The sequence below is a fragment of the Lontra canadensis genome, unplaced genomic scaffold (genome assembly GCF_010015895.1).
Source record: "Lontra canadensis isolate GAN:19392208 unplaced genomic scaffold, GSC_riverotter_1.0 scaffold15, whole genome shotgun sequence".
NCBI lineage: Eukaryota > Metazoa > Chordata > Mammalia > Carnivora > Mustelidae > Lontra > Lontra canadensis.
Window position 1 is genome coordinate 13,317,364 of NW_022631009.1, and position 22,404 is coordinate 13,339,767.

At 38.3% G+C, this 22,404-nt stretch overlaps 1 protein-coding gene across 1 annotated transcript in view; it reads left to right on the forward strand.

The window, feature by feature from the left end:
• Positions 1-22,404, forward strand: part of RSPO2 (R-spondin 2) — a 152,002-nt gene that overhangs the window by 99,395 nt on the left and 30,203 nt on the right. The window contains exons 3-4 of the mRNA XM_032858471.1: positions 2,509-2,652; positions 4,642-4,830. Coding sequence (XP_032714362.1) covers positions 2,509-2,652; positions 4,642-4,830 — 333 coding nt within the window. The remainder of the gene's footprint in view (positions 1-2,508; positions 2,653-4,641; positions 4,831-22,404) is intronic.

Here is a 22,404-nt window from a genome sequence, read left to right on the forward strand (position 1 = left end):
TATTCTACTTAAATTTGAGGACAAATAATCAAGCTTTCTTTAAGCAGGATTTATGCCTGAAGAAGTCCTAAGAGACTTTACAGAGAATGATAGGCATTTCAGAAATTCCACATTCTATGAACTGGTATTAGGGGCATAGAATGAAATGAGGAAGGTGAGCTACAATTAACAGTTCAAAATTAGCAGAGGACCTTGTAACATTATTTCCAAATGCTCATTGCTGCAACTTTTAGGCCAAAGAGCTTATTGGTGTAATTCGTGTTTTAAAGAAAACGCAGACTTTGTAGATAAGAGCTGATTTATGAAGTGTGTAGTCCTCTTTTCTTAATGTAAATGCTTTGTTCTCTTCACCCCCTCAGTTCTGTTTTATCTTCGGAATGTTTATCATTTCTTGGAAAATAATTCAGCCGATAGGAAAGGCTGCTTGCTTTTTAAAAAAGCAAGAAAACTAAAAATTGTGGACTGAAGTCCTGGGTTTTGACCATGGTTAAGAAGCTACCGGCCAGCTGTAGACCACTGTCTCATTAAAATACAGGCTACAGCATTTAAGATTACAAATGCACATTTTATGGGGGTGATAAACTCTTCTTCTTTATCCACCATCCTCCAGAAAAGAGCAGTAGTGTAATTGGACTACAGACTTTCACCCACACATAGTTGGTTTTCCAAATTTGGTAACATCTTACAGATTGAGTTAGCTGCTTCACTGCGGTCATTTAATCCATGAAGACCTGTTAAACCCCAAATTGAGAGGTGAAGAGTTGCCATTTTCTTTTTATAGGTCCAGAACCTTGTCATTATTTAAAATGCAATCTATTTCAACCAATTTTTTGTCTTTAAATTCTACTTTTGACTTTATTTTCTTGATTTTCAAATTATTCAGTGCTTTCCTGTTTATTATATTTTCTATCCCATTATCTCTTTGCTTACAGGAACTATCCATTTTAAAGTTTTTTCTGAATCCTTAAGGGACCAGATCCGGTAGTGGCATTAGGGGGCTTGTTAAGTGAATAAACGTGATGCCATGGAGTTTTCATAGAGCTTTATGTATTGTTAATTGCCATCCATTAAGTCTGTTCTAAGTAATATGTACTATAATCTGTCAAAAATCTGAGCTTTTAATGAATCCTCCAAGCTGCTTTTCTTTCCTCTCCTTGAAGAGTTGGGTATATTTATTTTCACCTGTGCAAGCCAATTATCTCTGGTCCAGATGTCCCAGGCCTACCAGGGAATCTGACCTAGGATACTTAGCCTATAAAGTAGTTCTTCTTTTTACGCTTTGTTGCAATGTGTGTGGGTTAGTGGGAAAACACGTGTTTCTAATCTATTGTTTCTGTGTGCAGAGCATCTATTATAAGCCAGTCGATTTGCATATGCTATTACAAATCTTTGCAACAGCCTCATAAAGTCAGTGATGTCCCTGTTTTATACAGAAGGAAATAGACAACCAGAGGGCTGTTGTTGTCCTGAGTCACAGAGCTGCTAAGAGCAGAGCTGGGATTCAAACCCAGACCTAGCAGACTTAAAACAAAACTTCTTTTTCTTTTTCTTTTTTTTTAAAGATTTTATTTATTTATGACAGAAAGTGAGCGAAGGAACATAAGCAGGGGAACTGGAGAGGGAGAAGCAGGCTACTTGCTGAGCAGGGAGCCAGATGTGGGGCTCCGATGTGGGGCTCCAGCCCAGCGTCCTGGGATCATGACCTGAGCCAAAGGAGATGCTTAATGACTGAGCCACCCAGGTGCCCCCTAAAAAGCACTTCTTTTTCACAATCTGTAACTAGTAAAATTCTGTTAGTGCATTATAGAGAAAAGATTACAGAGTTAGAAGGCAATCAGTTTGGGGGCTTCTCAGAACCAGCTCAGCCACTATTAGCTATGTGACTTCTCTTAATCTCAGGTTCTTTTTTTGCAAAATAGGATTACTACTGCCCACCTTGTAGGATTATTATAAAGACTAAAGGGAAATGTGAAGCCTTTGGCATGTTGTAGGTTTGCAAACTAGTGACCCACACTACCCTTCCAAGTTAAGATACCTTCTGCTAGAAGTAAATGCCAGCACTGACCAGCATTAAACAGAATTTTAATTTACTGTCCCGAAACAGAAGATACTGGTTAGAGTGTTCCCGTTGTTTTTCATTGTAGGTCTTTTGAAGAGTAGAACAGATTTCAGTCCTAGCAGCAATGCAATTTATAGTGGGCATGTTTTCTTTTTCTTTTCAATACTTTGTTTTAATCTCATTTGGAGTTGCAAAATTTTCTGAAGGGTCTTATGCTGTCTAGGGCCCTAGGCTGGAATGCTGTCTTAGCCCATTGATGTGGTGAGCTGTTGGAAGAGGTAGGAGTGATTTAGAATGCGATGGCATTAGAAAACAAATGAGTTGAACACATATTTCTCTGACCACTAGAATTTCGATGGAGCTAACTGGTAAGTTTCTGAGTGTTATTTGCAAAACAGTCAATTTCACTTGACTGAAATTTTCTTTTCCTCTTTAAAATTGTTTTTTAGGATGCAGAATAGAAAACTGTGATTCTTGCTTTAGCAAAGACTTTTGTACCAAGTGCAAAGTCGGCTTTTATTTGCATAGAGGCCGCTGCTTTGATGAATGTCCAGATGGTTTTGCACCATTAGATGAATCCATGGAATGTGTGGGTGAGTAGTTTTCATGTGACTTTTAGACTTTTAACACCTGATTCTTGAAAAATAATGCATGCTGGATATATTCAACTCAAAAACAAATTGGTTCTCTTGTTGTTAATTAGAACTGACTATTACTTAAGGTCTTTGCTGACTTGCTGAATTTTTTAGGCATCAAGACATGGGTAGTCTCCTGCTAAATCTTACTATAAAATTTGCTAGTTGTGTGTTAGCTAGTTCAACTGTTGAAGTGCTGGTATGGTTTTACCGTCTGTAACTCCTATATTTCTTACCTTAAATTCTTAATAACTGTTAGAGAAAAACATTTTGTGCAAAAGAAAAATAATTTTCAAGTAGCACCATGTAGTCTTCTGTCACTTTGGTTCTGTAGATTAATTATAGAGTTTCTTGTTTAGCCATTTAAAAAAAACTGGGAAGAAATGTTTTGTGCAAAATGGATTTTGTTGATGATTGCATGTTGCAAAAGTACATTAAAACAATGTTACTTTTACTAAATTTAGATATCTAGAATGCATAACTTAATATACACCTATACCCTGTTCATGAATAATTAGGAGTACACATTTTATAAGTTTTATACTTTCAGAGTGTTGGAAAAACACTGACATTTTTATACAGCTGATGAAAAGGTAAAGATCTATAGTGCCTACACTTTGGTGAATGCCTAATCGAATGACGCTAATCTTCAGGTGTAATGGCATTGTCCCCACACCCACTTGCACCCCCACTGGCAAATTTTATTTGACATATTATACATCTGATATGATCTATAACAGAATTATGTATTATAAGTGAGACTTTCCATCCCCTTAAAATGGAGACTTAAAAAATAATAAGAAATTCTTTTCTGCAGAAATACTGTTTAAAGAGTCTGTAATTATATATTTGAAGGTTTGCAGAGAACACATTTAAATAACAGGTTTTTGAAGAAATGTGTACTTATGTTCCTGTTTATGTGTGGGTTCATACATTCGTACAGGTGACACACTATTAAAAAAGTCACTAGAACAGGATATTCAGAATGTTAGATTTGCTTTTGAGAGACAAGACTCACACCAGTTACACATGTTAAGTGGAAACTCTTACGAAATCCTTAAATATAAAAAATTACAAATAGAGTCCTATGTACTTCCCTAAATAAAAATCTTAAAACAGCTTTGAAAAATCTCAGAGTAACCACAATGCCTGCTGAGATCTGAAATGTTAAAATACTGTGTGGACTCCAGGCCTGGGTCCTTAATCTGCTAGTTCAAAGGGGCATTTTAATGGTGAATTTGGTGAGGAGGTTTAACTTTACGTATTTTTATCCTTTTATCTGTCAATCCAGGGGTTTGGACAGTAGCTGACATTTCTAGTTTATGAATTTACAAAAGGAGATGCTGAAAGCTTTTACATATAAACAAACATTTTTAAATATCTGACTGTTCCCGATTATATGAGATAGAGCACCAATTTAGGAAGTAAGAAATACATACTGTGGTTTTTAGATACCTGTTAAAAGAATTCAGATAACCGGAAAATGCAAAATAAAATCCCTGTCCTTTTCAGAAACTACTTCCTAAATAAAACTAACATACTTGCGAATTACTATGGGAGCATCCAGAATTAACATGTAATATTTTGTCTTCTGTCCTGGTTTGAAAAGAGGATCTTCTGTAGATTTTAGCTGTTGACTCTTTTATAGAGTATATATTTCTGTGTCTTTAGAATGAACTAATAGTCCTTCAAAAAATGAACTAAGATTCAAAGTAATAATTTTTAAATTACTTATGTGGTAGTTGCTTCTTATAGCTGAAAGTAACCCTATGGTTCAAAAAGTTGAAGCATCCAAATGGGGAATACAATCTTTGTGGGCCGTACAACTGAATTTATCTGAAGGGGGGTTGTGTAGAAACCAGCTATATAATTTGATGGTAGCGGAGCAAATGGATACCAAATCATTATCTGTGTTTTTTGTTTTTTTGCTTTTTTTTCCTCTATTAGAAGGATGTGAAGTTGGTCATTGGAGTGAATGGGGAACTTGTAGCAGAAATAATCGCACATGTGGATTTAAATGGGGTCTGGAAACCAGAACACGGCAAATTGTTAAAAAGCCAGCAAAGGATACGATACCGTGTCCAACCATTGCCGAATCCAGGAGGTGTAAGATGGCCCTGAGGCATTGTCCAGGAGGTGAGTTTAGACAATTCCTGTCCTGCGTGGGCTGTGTGCTTTCTGAGTTCTCCTCCCCCCAGAGCAGCACAGAGGAAACTTGGTAATAACATCGGAGATGGGGGAAAATTTCCCACTGTACTCAGTTACAAGACAAGTGCTTAAATTGTGAAGAATATAAAGTGAGTATTTCATTTCCACAATGCCTCAAAATGATTTAGAAGAGTGCATGACAAATGAGCTTACTAAAGTGAGATTTCTAGGCGGGGGGGGAAGATAGAGAGAGAGAGAGAGTGTGTGTGTGTTGCTGATGGACCGTAAAAGCGGGAAAATCAGGACTTTGCAGATGTCGCTCTGAGGGAAGTGGCCAACTTTCAGCTGAGAAGAGTTTAGATTAGAAAGGTTTATGAAATCTGTAAAATCATCTGCATCGTTACTAGTTGAAGATGACAACTTAAAATAAACTTGCCCAAACACTGGGAAGAATAAATGTTGTCTTAATGTTACCACAATTAGCCGGTTCCCTTTGTTTGGATAATAATTTGTAGAAAACAGCTACTGGTATGTGTGTGTTTATTCATGTCTTTGTAGTAATTGTGCTGATTTGCTGTAATTATTCTGTAATAACAGGATTCGGCCCATTTACAAATTAGGAGAAACGTAGGTGCTGGAGGGAGCCCAGTCAGTACAGGGAAATGCAGTTTTTAGCATTGTTGCTGTGGTTCTGAGAACATAATCTCTTGTTCCCGTTTTCACACTAGCAAACGCTACATTGCCAGAGATGAAGTGGGGGTTTTTCTAGTGTGCAAAATAGAAAAGCAAAAAAGAAAGTGGTGTTTGGAAAATCGCCCTTGAAAATAATCAAAACATTTGTTTGCCTTCATTCTCGCTGTTGGTGCATTGCTTTCCAGCTCTGCGGCTGTAGCCCAGAAAGAGAATATATATCTGCTCAAATGGGTTTTATATCCCTAGTATACTTCCTCCTAGGGATGTCTATGGCCCATGGAGGACAAAACTTTGAAGACTCGAAGACTCCGGTCGGTTTTTGAGAACTATTAGATCCAGATTCAGAAGCTACTATTAGGAAGGCAGCTTTTCCTCTTGAATTAGTTTTGCTTTTCTTTGTGGGTCTTTGAAACAAAGTTTTTTTGGGTCTGCTTTTCACTAACAAGGATGGTTTTGTTCAGTTAAACTGAGTATTTTTCAGTCAAAATAAAAGAAAATATTTTCTTACAAAACTAATAAGCCACTTCTTGGATAGCTGAGAGCATTTAACCTGCAACCTTGTGCCTAAAAACAAACCTGATGTATTCAGGTATTGGAAAGAAAGACTTTCTTTGTTGTATATTGTTTATGTAACTACCCCCCACCATTCCTCTTCCAGCAATGTGGTCCCCCAATTGTGGTTTATGTTAATAACAAAAATTAACCCGAAAATGCTCCTATAATGAACATGCTTATGTGTAACAAGAACCAGCATGTTCCCCTCCTCTCCAAAATTATTTTGACCTAGCCCCAGTCTTGCTTGAAAATTTTGTAGATAACAGCAACATTGTTAACGTATGATGTTTATTGAATTTGTGTGTGTGTGTGTATTTTTTTTTTTGCTTCTAGCAACAGTATACTGTCTTAACAGAATATAACCTGACACCATCAGCAGTTGAAATTATGTCAAAACAAATGTTTGTGTGTCATCTGCTAATAATCTTTTTGAAAAGTGAACCAGTAATGAACTCTGATTTAGTTCATATTTAGGTTGTACCAAATATTAGGCGAGAGAGAGCAGCTATCACTCTAATCCCTGTATCGACATTCTCAGTTGAATAAATTGAATTTTTATATGACCTTTAAGTTTAGTAAGTTCGGAACATTGAATCAGAACTTGTTCTACGTTTTGTAAAAGGAAAACTAAAATAGAATTGTTGATAGAAATGGAAAGTTACTCTCCAATTTAAAAAAAAAAACCAGCTTCTATTTACAAATGTAGGAAATGAAAAGTAAAAAAAAAAAAATTTGCAATTTGAGCACCAGTTGATAAAATTGGCATAACTTTCAGCAGAGTATCCCACCTTGCCTCAGGTGAGAGAGGGAAAATTTCCTTTCTTCCATAGGTCATGGTGATTAATGGAAGAATGGAGAAGAAAACCACTTTATCCCATTTTACATCTTGACTTGATTTCAGTGATCTGCTTTGACAAACCATGCAAAAATGTAGTCGTAATCAGGTTGGGAATACAGGCATTTTTCAGATCTTTTCAACATATGTATGGATTTCTCTCCTGTTGGAGCCAATCTCAACCTGATTGCACACAAATGCAGCCTTAACCTCCTTCACACTAAAGCGCTGGCACATTAAAGTCAGCTGCTTTTGATTACTGGAAGGCATGAGTTAGAGGTCAGCGAAATGGAATAGTCACTAAGTGTATAAGATATTACACTGAAATCTATTAAAAATGAGACAACAAATGGCTACAAGGTAAAAACCAGTATAATAATTAGCTTATTTTTTAATTATTGCCTGCTTATCTGCTTTTCCAAAAAAGAGTATACCTGGCAATACCTTAAGTCATGGACTGATTTATACTTGGAGTCACTCTGTTCCTTCCCAGCCTTTTCTTCTGGATTAGTTACCTTTTCCTTTTATTTCTGATGACATACTTGTAGAGTTTTTTGGGCTTTTCTGACACTCATTCTGGTGTGGAGATCACGAGGTCGGGGTCTCTGCACCCCGTCAACTCATTAATTCTATGACCCTTGGGAAGTCACTTAACCTCTCTTGGCCTCTATTTCCTCATTCGTAAATTGAGGGTATGGGGGGGTGGTGAATTTCTAAGATCCAGTCAACTCTAAAATCCAATGGTTCTACGACAAATTGCTGAAAGATACTGGCAAGTGCTGTGGTTGTCACAGAAGCCCAAGAGTGTTGTTCATGACAGAAGAACTGAATGCTTTTCCAGTAGCTATACCGTGCATTTGCCAAGCCTTTGCTTCTGGTAGCTTTTCACCCCCATCCTGCCTCTACTTAGGTAGTCAGCCCTGTAGACTAATCAAGACTCCTTAAATCTGCCTGTGACCTGTGGTTTAAAGAAATTCATTCTGGAGGGACTAAATTTTCTGTTCCTATATAACCTAGAGCTTCAAATGGGAGGGATTTCTAGTTTGGACCATGTCGTACATTAGATAATCTATTAATAGAAAAATATAAACATGCCATTATATTTAAATGACAAATGGAAGAACAAAAAGCATTGGAGATGAGACATGGAGTTTGTTCCCATGCAGGGGGAATTGTCATTTGGGTAACTGTAATCTTCAGGATTGGCCAATGTAACCTCAGCCTAGAATATTTTGTCCCAGGTGTATGGCATTCTTTGTCATATTTTAAGATCCCATGACAACTAATTTTAATTTATCAGATACTATGGAGCACTGCTATGTAGCAATCACTGGTCTAGGCACAAGAGTACTCAGAGTCTTTACAGAACATTTTCTGCTGGGAATCATGGCAATAAAGAAGTGGGTGGGTGAATTCACAGTTTCGTGTAGAGATGGAGACTGGTGACAGACATAAAGCAGGATAATCAAGTAAACGATTGAGATAAAAGTATATTATTTTATATAGGGTATTCAGGGAAATCGAGGAAGTCACATTTGATCAGAGATCTGAATGAAGGAGACCTTCTGCAGAGCTAAGAAAGGATTTGTTTTTTAAGCTATTGACCCAATGGTTGGTTGTGATTCTCCCAAGTTACATTAGGGAGGAGGAAGGATCTGCAGTCTGGGGAGGTTCTGACTGGTCCAAGGCGATACATAGCAAGTTTCTAGTGGTAGGGCCAAGAGCAAAACCTGCTGCCTAGGAAACCCAAGTGTTCCTTGTTCCTATAAAATAAAAGAGAAAGCTAGAGTTGTCCATTAAAGAAGCCAACTTTAAACTGTTTCTCCCCGAAACTAGACATATCATCTTAGTTTTTCTCTACAAATACTTTTAAAAAACATGGCGCCTGTCATTACTACCCCCCCTCTTAATACCTTCCAGCTTGAAATAGGAAAACATACACTGAAGGTCATTTCATAAACACCAAAGTATTGAACCCCTGGCTTGGCTTTGATTCAGCTGTTCCTACAAAGACCTTCTTTAACTTTAGTGTTATTGGTCATTTTGTTGTTGGGGGGGGGTGGGAAGTGTGACTTCCATATTATTCTTTCCATCATTATTGTTTTGGAATCTCCCTCTGGGCTAGCACCTGAGATTACCTTGTGTTGAGTCATACTCAGCACTCACCTCTGCCCCCTCACTTTCCGGCCTGTGCAGCCCCCCTCTGGGGATCTGAGTCCCACCCTCACATTTCGAGCTCTGTGCCCAGCATGGCTTTTCTTTCTGACCCAGTCAAACAGTCAGGCTGATAGTGTAATTTAGGTGATGCTTTGACATACACTCAGATAGCTTTCTGTCTCTCTTGCTTGTGGTTGCGCCCACTCACCGTGCCACAGTTATTAGTAATACTATGATGCAATTCTTTAAGCCCTCATCAGATTTTCTCAGAACTGTGCTGAAATTTAAACATGGAATGTGCTACTATAAACTATTTCAATTTGAAAATAACTCCTTTCTCTTATGAGGCATTACTTGACCCTCATCTACCTTTCTTTTTTAAAGCGGCTTTTAATGTGATAGGAAACAAAAGAAGATATTATTTAGCAACTTATAAACTTAATCTCTGCAAACATCTTTTTAAGAGGCAATATTAAAAGACCCTTCTAATCTTTGTTTTCTGTATATAAACTGACAGCAATATGGGGACTAGGTATTAGATAATAGAACTAAAGATGGTTGTGGATCGTGATGGATTGAACTGAGAGCAGGAAATAAAGCACATTTGCAGTAGGATAGGGTCAAGAAAATATGTTTTAGACATGTGTTCTTTATTTCTCTACATTTTATTTACATTTGAGTTGCAATTTATGTGGTCTGTTTTATACATGCCAACCTTAAGGGTAGTTTGGAAGGGAATGGATAAGAGAAAAACCTCTTTTGAGACTTTCAGAGCTGTCAGGAATGTAGGCACTGGGATTATTCTACGAAGAAGAGAGAATCTAAAGAGGGAATTCTTGTTGCCTCTCTGTTATGCTAAATACCTTATTTGTGTTATTCATGTTAAGCAAACCGTACTATATTTTCCAGGTACTCTGGATACATGGCAGCTGATAGTAACGTTTATGGAGATCATAAACTGGGACAGTCATGCAGAAACAGCCCCATTTTAAATGTAGATGTATACCTATATAAAATTGACATTTAACAAAGATCCACCTGTCTCTAAACGTTTCTCTTAGTAGCTACAGTGTCCAAAATTCCTGCTTCAGTGGTCTGAACCATGAGCCTTTAGGCAGTGTCTTGGGAAGTGCTCCCACCCTTTTTGCCCCCTTCCCTATCCTTTTATAATTTTTTAAATTTGTTTCCTTGAAGGTGGATGGGGTATCACCATAAGGACCTGTTGGTACTGGTGGTGGTGGTTTTGTGTTTGCTTTTTAGCAGTGATTTCCTTCAGATATACTCATTCTCACATTTCAGAGGGTAATTGTCTTGAGGCGGGGGGAGAACAGAGAAGTGGGCTTTAAAGCAGTGTGCACCAGAGAAGATGAGAGTTTATGAGGGCAAAGTTAATTACGGTCTTGGACATAGACCTAAAAGTCTAAGGGTGCGCAAAGTACTAATGACTTGGAGTCAGGGAAGGACTAGAAGACCCGCTCCCTGCCAGTTTCATTTTGAGCCCTTCTCAGTGCCAGCCTTGCTTGCCAGAGGGGCCGGGGAGGGCCCTGGGAGCAGGCGAGAGAAAGAAGCCGCACCTTTGTGCGGCTCTCTTCAGCTTCCCATCTGGGAGCTCTACTACTCTCATTTAATAAGGTCTGGAGCAACATGTCCTCGTCTCTTTTATGGGTACTTGTAATAAGGATTTCTCAACTGCACATGCCACCAAAGCCCTGATGTTCTACGCATAACAAGGCAAGGACAGGAAAATTCCAAAGGGGCCTTTCTCTTACGAATTTTACACAGCAGTAAGCTACTCTGATCTTAATGTAAAATATATAAAGCAATTTTTACAACACTAAAATAAAAACAACTTTAATAGGACACACATGGTGTCAGTGGTTAAGTTTTCCCCCACTCCCCTTCCAGGGGATTTTTTTTTTTTTTTTTCCGTTATGAGATAAGAAAGCCTGAAGTATAAATCCCCTAATGGTTTCTTAGAACAACTTACTTTCCTCATCAGACACCTCTCTAGAATCTTTAAATAATGTTGATAAGGAGGGCGCAGGCGGTTTACTCATGGAGATTTCCTGTAAATACTTAGCCAGCTACTAGACCGACCTAGAGCTGTAGTTGTAGATATCGTCCAGGATCAGGAGGCACAAAGAAATCTTTTAATGGAAATAATGACAGAGTTTTACTAAAATCTCAGCATGACTCATGTTGTCATCATACAGAAGTGGTTAGGATGATAAAATTACTCTGTGAAATGCAGTGGGACAAAAAGGTTCAGGTGGCAAAAGTTATTACCATTAATTTAAACTAAAAATGTAAAGGCAGTAGGTTTTGCTTTACAACTGACCTGTTTATATAGTACTTGGACTTCCAGTTTCTGTGTGTCAGTATTATTTTCTTCTATTTGAGGATGTCGGAAACTAGGAGTAAGATATTTGAACTTGTATAGCCAGGAGACATTTAATGATTGATGTTATGCCCTCATGTCTATTAGTCAAAGGATTTAATAATAACAATGTAAACAGATATTTAATAACATGTTATCTTAACAAAATTTAAGCATCAGAACTAGGAAAAACTTCTAAGAGGAGCTCAGGACTGATAAAGGCAAGAGACCATATGAATATATGTTGGTTGACACAATCGAGCCAAACTTTTGACCTTGGGTTTGCTACCCAAGGCAAAGGGGAAAATAGATATGGCTCTTTCTATCTTAATTTCAAATAAATGACTAATTATAAAATACAATTTAATAATATCTCCGGGGGGAAAATCTGTATACATATATATGCATATGCACATAACATATATACATAAATGTATTAACATATACATCTACATATGACATATATGTGGATTTGAACATGTACATTTATCTGTACACACAAATATAAGTACTCCTTCCAATTTCCAACACGTGAAAGTGTGTGCATCCGTGTAGGAGGGAGGGGTGGGACTTGCATCATAGAATTAAGGAAACTAACGATTCTCACAGGAAACATTACTGTTCCGTAGAGAGACAAACACTAAACAGTTTTCTCAAATGAGAAATCACACCCAGAATAATGAGCGGTACGGTGGACAGTGTTTTTACCAATATCCTCATCCCCAGCATATGTTTTCAGAAGAGAAAAGGCAGCTTGGGAGTGTTTGTTCTTCAATGGAAGCTGAAGACATTAATTGCAAAAGTCGACTCTCTCCTGGCCTGGACAATATAGAATCAGGATTTGTTGACTTACCAGTTGTATTTGAGTACAGTTGTCCTGTAGGTTCTTTTAGTAAACATTGAATACATTTAGAACTTCATGGAATTGAGAGAATCCAGAAAATGTGTATTTGTATTGAGGGTCAGTTAGCCTTTGAACTTGACAATAACTGTGGTGTCTTCTCTGTATAGTAAGATGTACTCAGTAAGATCAGGAGTTGCAGGGGCGCCTGGGTGGCTCAGTTGGTTAGGTGTCTGACTTGGTTTTGGCGAGGGTCGTCATCTTGGGTTCCTGAGATCAAACCCCAGTTCAGGCTCCTCACTCAGTGGGGAGTCTGCTTGAGATTCTCGCTTGTGTGTGCTCGATTGCTGACTTGCTCTCCCTCTCTCTCTATATCAAAATCAATCTTAAAAAAAAAATCAGGAATTGCATATTTAGATGAGTTATTTATTTCCTGTGATTATCTCAAGGCTTGTATCAATATTTTTAATAAACTTTTGGGGTTTTGTTTCTTCAAGGCTAGCCTTCAGTTATTTTCATCTGTGAAAACTATTTGATTTGAGAGAAGCTCATAGGTTCTGAATGAATGCTTACTGAGTGTAATTAACTTTATTAAAAAGTGTTGCCTTGTGCTTTCTGATTTCTCTTCTGAGTCAAATTCCCCAGTATAATTCAGGTACTAAGTTTGGGGTTGAGTTTCTAATTAACCCATGAATTTTCCATTGCCATATCTGTAAGTTCATCAGATCAGTTATTGAAGCATCTGTTAACTCCTATGTTCTAAAGAAATGGGCAGACTGAGTGATATAAACAAGAATTTACCATCTCCTTAAGGAAGAAGAAAATGTGTATTATGAAATAACAAAGGAATCAAAATTGAATTTGTAAATGTAAGCATGGTTATAGGCTCTGATATAGAAATTATCATTTTTAGCTGTTGCGGCCATGAAATGCTTCCTGAAGAACAAAATTTACATTATATTAAGAGGGGATGGGAAACACATTTTTATTTTTTTAATTTTTATTTTTTTAAAGATTTTATTTCTTAGACAGAGATCACAAGTAGGCAAAGAGGCAGGCAGAGAGAGAGGAGGAAGCAGGCTCCCTGCTGAGCAGAAAGCCTGATGCAAGGCTTGATCCCAGGACCCTGGGATTATGACCTAAGCTGAAGGCAGAAGCTTTAACCCACTGAGACACCCAGGTGCCCCAAGAAACACATTTTTTAAGAAAAGGGAGGAAACAATTTAAAAAATATATATATATTTTATTTATTTGAGAGAGCGCACAGAGGGAGAGGGAAAAACAGACTCCGTGCTGAGCAGGGAGCCTGAAGTGGGCTCGATTCCAGGACCCTGAGGTCATGACCTAAGCTGAAGGTAGATGCTTAATCTACTGAGCCACTGAGGTGCCCCAAGGGAGGAGATCATTTTAGACTGAGAGAACATTAGGGGAAAGACATAGATGCCAGTGTGCCTTCTTTGTCCCAGAGAGGGTAACCAGAGGAGCTTGACTGTAGCTGAGTTTGTCAGCAGCAGGTAACAACAGTTCACAGAAAAAATATCAGTTGCATACTGATTGTGAAGTGCTTTCATCTTACCTGGTCCACCGACGAGAGCCACAGGGCACTTGAGCATGGAGATACTTTATCAGAATTCTGGTTGAAATGGAAGTGGCTGAGGTTGTGTTGATGGTGGAAGGAAGTAGTCTTCACATCCCAAACTTGGGGCAGGACACTCAGAAGAGTCTGAATTTGGGAGAATTATCAGAGAATGCTTATAGGTTCTGATGTTTTTGCATGTTTCTGTCCTGCTTGCTTTTCTAAAGAGTACAGGATTTTGTCTTGACTTGCAGTCCACTGTGACTCATATCTTTTTCCACCAAATTTCTAAGCCAAGCTATTCCCCAGTTTGTATTAATGCAGTCTATTTTTGTAGAATCTAGGCACATTTTGCATTCACCCTAACATACTTACTTTCTGCTACTTTCATTTGCCATTTACCAAGACCCTTGGATGTATTATTCACTATTTTCTAGCTTACTATGTTAACCTCCTCATGGATTTCCCTTACAAGCCAGCTTGAAGCGCTCTGAAAATTTAAAGTATACCCATTAAATATTATTCAAATCAAAGACAAAAATGTTCCTACGAGGCCCAACTTCAATTGTATAATCTAAGGTGGTTTTATCTAGCATGTTGTTTACTAGCTGCTGCATGGAATATTGAGAAGGATTCTGAGTTAAATTCTGGGGTCAGGGGAAAACTATAGTTATCAGTTTGTGGCGTTTGCAGCGTAGAAAACAATATATTATGTATTTTCTCTAATTATAATCCTTTGATGATTCCTGCTCTTGGCTTTCTCCTTTCTTCCTTCCAACCCCCAACACATACTTGGATGTCTTTGAGAAAAATTAATCTAGCTTCTGTTTTATACCTGTTATGATGTGGAAGATTGTATATTGGTTTGGGGGGGAGACAGGATACAAAAATAGAGGAAAGAGCTTTAAATTTGATACATCCTGATTTTCATCACTTACTGGTTGAATGACATGGATTAATTTCCCAAAGCTTAGTCTTCTATGAAATGGGGATAATGTGTTGCAGGATCTTTGCAAGGAGTAAATCAGCACATATGCAAATAGGTTTTATTCTACATTTTGCTGTAGTTCTGTTAATTCTTTATTTTTCAGTCTTCCCATAGCTGGTTTACTCTTGCCTCTTTTTACTGTCCTTTGGTTTCTACCCATCTCATGGCTTCAGATGTGACATCATCTTTCCTTTGTGCCCCAACCCATCAATTTGGCTACTGATGGGCATCTTTCTTTAGATGTTTTGCCAGCATGTCCAACCAGGCATAGCTAAAGTGTTCTTTGCTGTCTTTCCAAAACCTAATTTCTCCTGCAATGGCTAGCCCTCCTAAAGGAATCTCTCACCTCCCAGGTACCCGGGCCCTCAGCCCCATGTTTGTGCCTCCTCTTTACATTCAGACAGCTTAGTACCCAGATCTTTCCTCAACCACCTGAAAGTATGCAAACTTGAGAAATTTACTTAATCTCTCTAAACTTTAGCATCTACATTATGGGGATAATAGCAGATGCCTGCCTCCTAGGATTGTCAGGAGGATTAAATAACATTTAAAGCAGTCAAGGCTCAGAAAATGTGGATTGTTGTTTATTTTTGTTAATAACCACCCACCCAGCTCTGTTTCTCCATTGTCCATTCATCTTTATTTCTGTGGTCTCCGCTCGAAACCTTTCTATTTATGTAGAAGATTGCAATAGCCTTTCGTGGGCAGAGAGAGTATAGGTTAATTTATGTTCCAGCCAACAGCTGTGACAGCACATTCTAAGCGGAACTGGTCTTCATTTATAGTCCAGTCTAGGTGGTGAGATGGAAACATTAAATTCTAAAAATGGCTGGAACAGCCAATGAGTATCCTGATGAGCACAGGACCTAGTACAGAGCAAGCCCCCAGTGTTGAAAAGGATGAAGTTGGCAAGATGACTTAAGTTCCTGCTGACTGAGGAGGTGTGACTTCACAATATAGACCTGGAATCATGGGAGGATTTGAATAATTAAAAAGGAGTCAAGGGTGACAGGGGAAGATAAGATGAGGAAAAGGATAACAAGATGCGAAGTGTATAGGCTCTCATTTATATAAACACGGAGAATCTGTTGAAACATACAACACATGTATTAGGAAGCAAAGGAGAAGAATTGGGGGAAAAAGTGTAGAAATGAGAAGGAATGAGCTCAGCAGATACTTCAGAATCAGGAAGAATAGGTTGCCAAATTAAGCTTCTTGGATTGACCGGTGCCAGAAGAATCTGAGACTGAAAAATTATCACAGGCAAGAGGAAATCTCCGCCCACTTGTGGTGATTCATTTAGAAACGGCAAGTTGGGTAAGCGCGTATTCAAAAAGAAGTGAACACTTGTGTATCACATATGATACATAGTTGATAACAATTAGGCACCCGAGAGATAAGAAAGGAATGAGCCCAAATTTAGGAACATGGGTACAGATGTTTAACAAATTCAGTGACGTGTGTTGCCTCACTATACCTAAAGACATTTTTGCTTTGGAAATGCAATTTCTCAAACCCATTTTGAGTGTGATTTAATCTTGAGGAAACTTCTAGAAGGGATGGAAGGGCTAGACCTAGATTCAAAAGTAGTCCCACTCGGATCCTTGCAGGAAGAAGTGGTGGGGGTTGACCCTTAACAATGCAGGGGTTAGGGGTGCTGACCCTCCACACAGAACTCCATGTTTAACTTCAACTCCCTAAAAATGTAACTACCAGTAGCCTACTGGTGACTGAAGGCCTTACTGGTAGCATAGTTGATTAATACATATTTTGTATGTTAAATGTACTATATACAGTATTTTTACAGCAAAGTAAGCTCCAGAAAATAAAATGCTAAGAAAATTGTTAAGAATGAGAAAATACACTTACAGGGCTATACTGTACTTATTTTTAAATGTCCTCATGTAAGTGGACTAGTGCAGTTCCAGATCTGTGTTGTTCAAGTGTCAGCCATGTGTGGTGGTTTCTCACCGCTTGTAGAGAGGCCAGGCAGGTCAGGGATCTGGCCTCTCAGCCCTCGTAGAATGAGAGTCGCTTTACTTTTTTCTCTGTTACATTTTGGGGGTTCAGCATGGGTTTTCTTTGAAATAGAGCACATCTTCCTGTGAAACAAAACTTGAAGACACGCTCCTTCATATTCCTTCCTTTATGTGTTTGAAGCCAAGGTGCAGAGATGCCCAGAGAATTACCCAGGCTCATGGTAAATGGCAAAGTCAAAGCTCAGTTCTTGCTTAGATGTCAAACTTAGAGCTCTTTCTCCCACACAGCCTCACTGTCTCTCAGCCCATCATAATCTCTGGGAATTCCTCAGAGGTAATATGGCTAAGATTATTCATATTACCATGTACATGTCCTCCATGGTGACTGGCCTCACTTTTTTGCAATATTTTCTCTTGGAATGGTAGTATAGCAGTTAGCATGGACTGAACTCAACACCATACCTACTGTTTTCAGGGAACTGTGCAAGGCCAGGGATTGTCCAATAAAACCAAAAAGCCTCTCTTCAATTACTTTATAATTTTTCATTTGGATTTACAAACTGTATACAGTAAAACAGGTACAGGGTGTGTAAGCACGTGGTACGCTCCAAGCACAACTTTATTGCATCTTCAGCTGCCTGTTTAACATTTTGTTCAATAGATATTCTCTTCTAGGAGAAAATTCTGGCACCTCTCACATCTTTTCTGCTCAATTTTGGTGATAAAGTCCTATGGTCACTTTTTTTAAAAAAAGATTTTATTTATTTATTTGACAAGAGATCACAAGTAGGCAGAGAGAGAGGGGGAAGCAGGCTCCCTGCTGAGTAGAGAGCCCGATGCGGGGCTCGATCGCAGGACCCTGGAATCATGACCTGAGCTGAAGGCAGAGGCTTAACCCACTGAGCCACCCAGGAGCCCCTTATGGTCACTTCTAGTCATTGATATAGTCTTACTCAAGTTATTAGAATGTCTAGTCTGAGATAATAACCACAATTAGAAACTTGAAGAAGTAATAATTAGACTACAAATAGAAAATGTATAACAGACTTTGGCTGACATGAAGTATCTTTTCCAAAATACCTTTGGATAGAAGAGTCTATTTTCTAAACAAACGCCTTCTTTCCTGAAAATTCTAAATTAAATGACCCTCTGATGAAATGAAATAGTAAAAAAACAACTAAAGGCTAATCCCGGGAAGAGGTATATTATGTCAACTTCCGTCCCTTTTTGTCTCTCTCTTTCTCTCTCCTTTCATTTTATGTCAGAACCTGGAGAAGGAAACCCCATGCCTCTGTTTTGCGTGTATGCAAAGATTTCTTGTAGTACTCCTGTATCTTAATGTTGAGAGCGGCATTGCTAGTTTGAGTAATTTAACGTAATCTCTGCCTCAAATGTCAAGTGTCTGTTGCATTTCAGATCTTCCTCTATTTCAGTATAATCGTCAACTCTGCGCTCACAGATTGACCTAATACAGTCATCAAATATGCTTCGAATTAAGAGTGATTTGGCTAGCTCCTGTAGCACTGTTTGAAGCAGCGCCCTCGATGGCTGTTACCAGTTTGCTTCTCCTTTATCAGAAACATAAGACTTGGATATCCCAAGAACCACTACGTGAAACTTTCCACCAGGTGGATGACATGTGAGCGTATCTAGTTGCAGAACTGTAACATTGCTAGTAGCCTAATTTGAACCATTCCTTTTATAATAGCTTACATTTATTAAGAACTTGCTTAAAGGAGTTCAAACAAGGGTGGTGACCTCTTAAGCACCCATATTTTAAAACTATTTTTAAAAAAACAGCCCTCCAATTGCCTATCTTTCATGCAACTTTTAGTACTTAGTAACAAATGATTCCACAATCAGTGTTATGCAATGAATGCATAATTAAAGAGGATTGAAAATGTAAAATATGTGGTCATTTGTTCTCTTTATATATATTTGCGTGTGAGGGAGTGTGTGTGTGTGTGTGTGTGTTGGGGGAAGGGGGATAAGAATTAGCAGTTTCAGCACTGCATTTAGGGAAATGTTCAATGTTGCGCTCGGCATTTTGTTTGACAGTTGTCACATTGTTTTCATTGTCTCTCCACTTTTGTTTATTTCCCTGCTTCTTAAGCAGCCTGATGAAATCTCATCAGCTAACTGAGATTGAATTTTGATGAGTGCCAAGTTGCTTTGATGAAATCTAGTGTAATTATATTAAACCCGACTTTATTTGGCTTTAATGCTGGCATTTTCCATATTGAGAAAATCAGTGCATTTGTCCGCTACTGGAGATAGAAGCCCAGTGAGAAACAAAGATAGCTCAAATCCAAAAAGCAACCACAATTTAAGTTCATTTTATACCTTTGTTTAAAAACTAGCTTGTCCATGCATTCAAACTTTTTATGTTTCAGCATCTGTTCCTTTTAACAACAACAGAATCAGAATTAGCTATAAGCCCAAACTACCCTAGTACCGTGAACTAGAAAATCTTTCCTTCTTGGTGACCAGAAAAAAAAAAAAAAAAAAAAAACTTTTGTGTCCTATTATCTCAATTTTTCTTGGGTGGTGGGGGAGGAAGAAGGTAGGGCAAAAAAGATTTCAGTAATTTAGGTACAAAATAGTGTTTATCAACAAAGGAAAAAATTGAGTTTTTAAATTGCACTTCCTAGTGTTATCTCAGGCTACAAATTTAATATTGTACAGGAGTCAAAGAATTTTAGAATCCAAAGACTCTGAAATTTAGATCTCCATTTTTGACACTTAAGATGTAGAGGAAACTAAACTGGCTGGTGTTTTACATAATTAAGTAATAACATTGTATCTCATAGGAGATCATTATGATGCCAGAATTTTAAGAAATTTGGGCAGTAGGTCAGGGTATTGCAATAGGGTTTTCAGAATGTTCCCGTAGGCTAAAATAAGACCTTGAACTGCTCAGCCAGTACATTTCCCCCTCCTAACAGGAGGCCAGCAACCTTCTATCACCAGTGCTTCTGAAACCGGATCTGGAATTGAAAGAGACATCCCACTGTTATTCAGTAACCATGAAGTGCCCAACCACTCTGGATGGGTCTTGGGGAAACTGGGTTGTTCCAGGGACACTTAGAGATTATTCTCTATTTTTTGCTCTGAGTTTTTTCCTAAAGTTGCTATAGAATTCTGACCTCTACAGCCTGGCTCAAAGCATCCCTACCCGAAAATTCTTACAGATGGTGACAGTTTAATTGAAGTCAGATAATTGGTGGCAGGTCATCAAAGGCAGTTCTGTGGGAGAAAGTTATGTATGTTACAGTTCTTAAAAATCCCGTGTTTTGTGCCTTTAGATAACCGAATTCAAATGTCTTTCCTTTTTGTGTTTTTCCTTGGTCAGTTTTCCGTGGACATCATTTACCAGATTCATTAATCACTAACTCTAAAGCATTTACTTCTTTAATACATCGTTTATAGTGTGTTCAGTTAACCATTGCTTTAGAATTACAGCATTACTGAGTTCTACAAACTGTGAAACCAAGCAGGTTTCTGTGTGTGAGCAGAATGGGGGCAACAAAATGCCGACTCCTCATTGGTTGGGTTTATTTGTGTCCTGACGCCCATATCCACTGGAAATGAACAATGTCGGAATAGTATCTATGATGATGTAAATATAAGTGTATCTTGTATTTTCACTTATCCATGAAATATCTGGCAGGGGCTATGTTAATGGATTTTATAGATGAAGCCCAAAACACAAAATAAAGATGATCTGCATTTATTATTTGTAGTGTAGAAACTACCTTTATGTAAATGACTTCAGAATCTACTTGTTATAGTGATGTGTGTGTGTGTGTGTGTCTGTGCGTGTGTGTGTGTGTGCTCACCATTAGGGTATTGGAGCTGTTAGAATATGTCATTGTCATAATCCAGACCAAAGATCTGGCAAGACTTTTTGTACACCCAAGTTCTAGACTTTTATGCAGATTGATTTAGAGTAAGGGTACCACAGAATGTCATTTCTAGATAAAGAACGTAGGAGAGTAGCTTCCAGCAGCTCTGTTCTCCGCTTCCTTTTTGGATTCTGACCGTGACCTCTGTCACAACCCCAGATGAATTGCAGATTCCAGGGTCTGGTTATAATTGCTGTCTTCTTGGTCTAAGGAATCCCTGACCCACAGTCCTGAAAGGGACTCCTAAAATTCACATTTTCTGCATGGCTTTTCATTATAATAGGTATTTTACAAACCATGATGCCATGATGATGAAATGACTCAAGATTTGAAAAAGTTCAAAAGCCACTGAAATTAAAGCCAGAATTAAATGCCAAAGGCAGGGAACACAGACGCCATAAAAAAAGCGTTGATGCCAGTTGCTCAAGACGTTAATCAAGATGTATATTAAGGCTTAAAAAACAACTTTCTCAGAAAGGAGTTTTAATTTGTTTCCTCAATGGCTGACACAGTTCAGTGCATTTGATTCTGTCTCATTTCATCTCTTTGTCAAAACTTTTCAAATTGCTTTTTCTATACAATGAATTTTTTTTTTAATTGTGCTGGTTTCTTCAGCTTTCGGAGTCTTGTAATTTTTTAATTTCTTTTTTTAAACTTTTGAGTGTGGCTGACACTGGTGTTCTAGTAGTTTTAGGTATACAACATAGTGGTGGACAACTCTGTGCATTATGCTTTGCTTCTCACAAGCGTAGCGACCAGCTGTCACCAAACGATGCTGGTAGATGCTGTTACAATAGCATTGACTATATTCCTTATGCCGTGCCTTTTATTCCTGTGACTTACTCATTTGGTAACTGGGAGCCTGTATTTTTTTAAATAAAAATTGCACCTCCTTAAGGTGTATAGGCTCCTTTTAATTTGGTATCCTGCTCTCCATTGCTCACTAGACCCTACTTCAGAAGGGGATTGTGGAGGCCGATCCTGAATGGCTTTGGGCCAAGATGCTGTGAGCCAAAGCCTCCAATGTGCAGACACTGAGAGTTAAAGCTTTTCTAAGAGAAACAGACCATCTGACTTTTTAATTAGAAAACCGCTCAAATCCACACCTCAGTGTCATCTCCTGAGGCTCCTAAACCAGAATCTAGGGTATCTTTACTAATGTTTTTCTTTTTTAAAAACATGCAATAAAGTGTCGAACCATAGCCAGGGGAGAGATGAAAGGGTAAGGGGGTGTGTCTCAAGGGATTGATAACAGGATTAGAACTTTGTAGAAATCATTTGCATTTCTGGCTAGCATCAGTTACAAAACACATGTACTTAACTTAGATGGAGCTATGAAACCTGGTGTGTTCTATTTCAGGTTCCTTTTAGGCAAAATCCAATACTTTATCTGCTAAGCAGAAATGACCATCTCTGTTAAAATTTAAGAACCAGCCCCAAATGCAGGAAGGAGTAGACTAGCCTGGGAGGAAGTCCATGCAAGACAAAGCCCTCTCTAGTCCTTTCAGTGGCAAAAAGTCAGGCCTTCTGTCAGTTGTTTGTAGATGACATTGAAGATGATGTTGCAAAGTGAAATTAAAAGGTTCTCAGGTGACTACAAACTAAAACAATGAGGAAGCTGTGTTCTCTGTTGACTTTTAGGATGCCAGTTTGGAT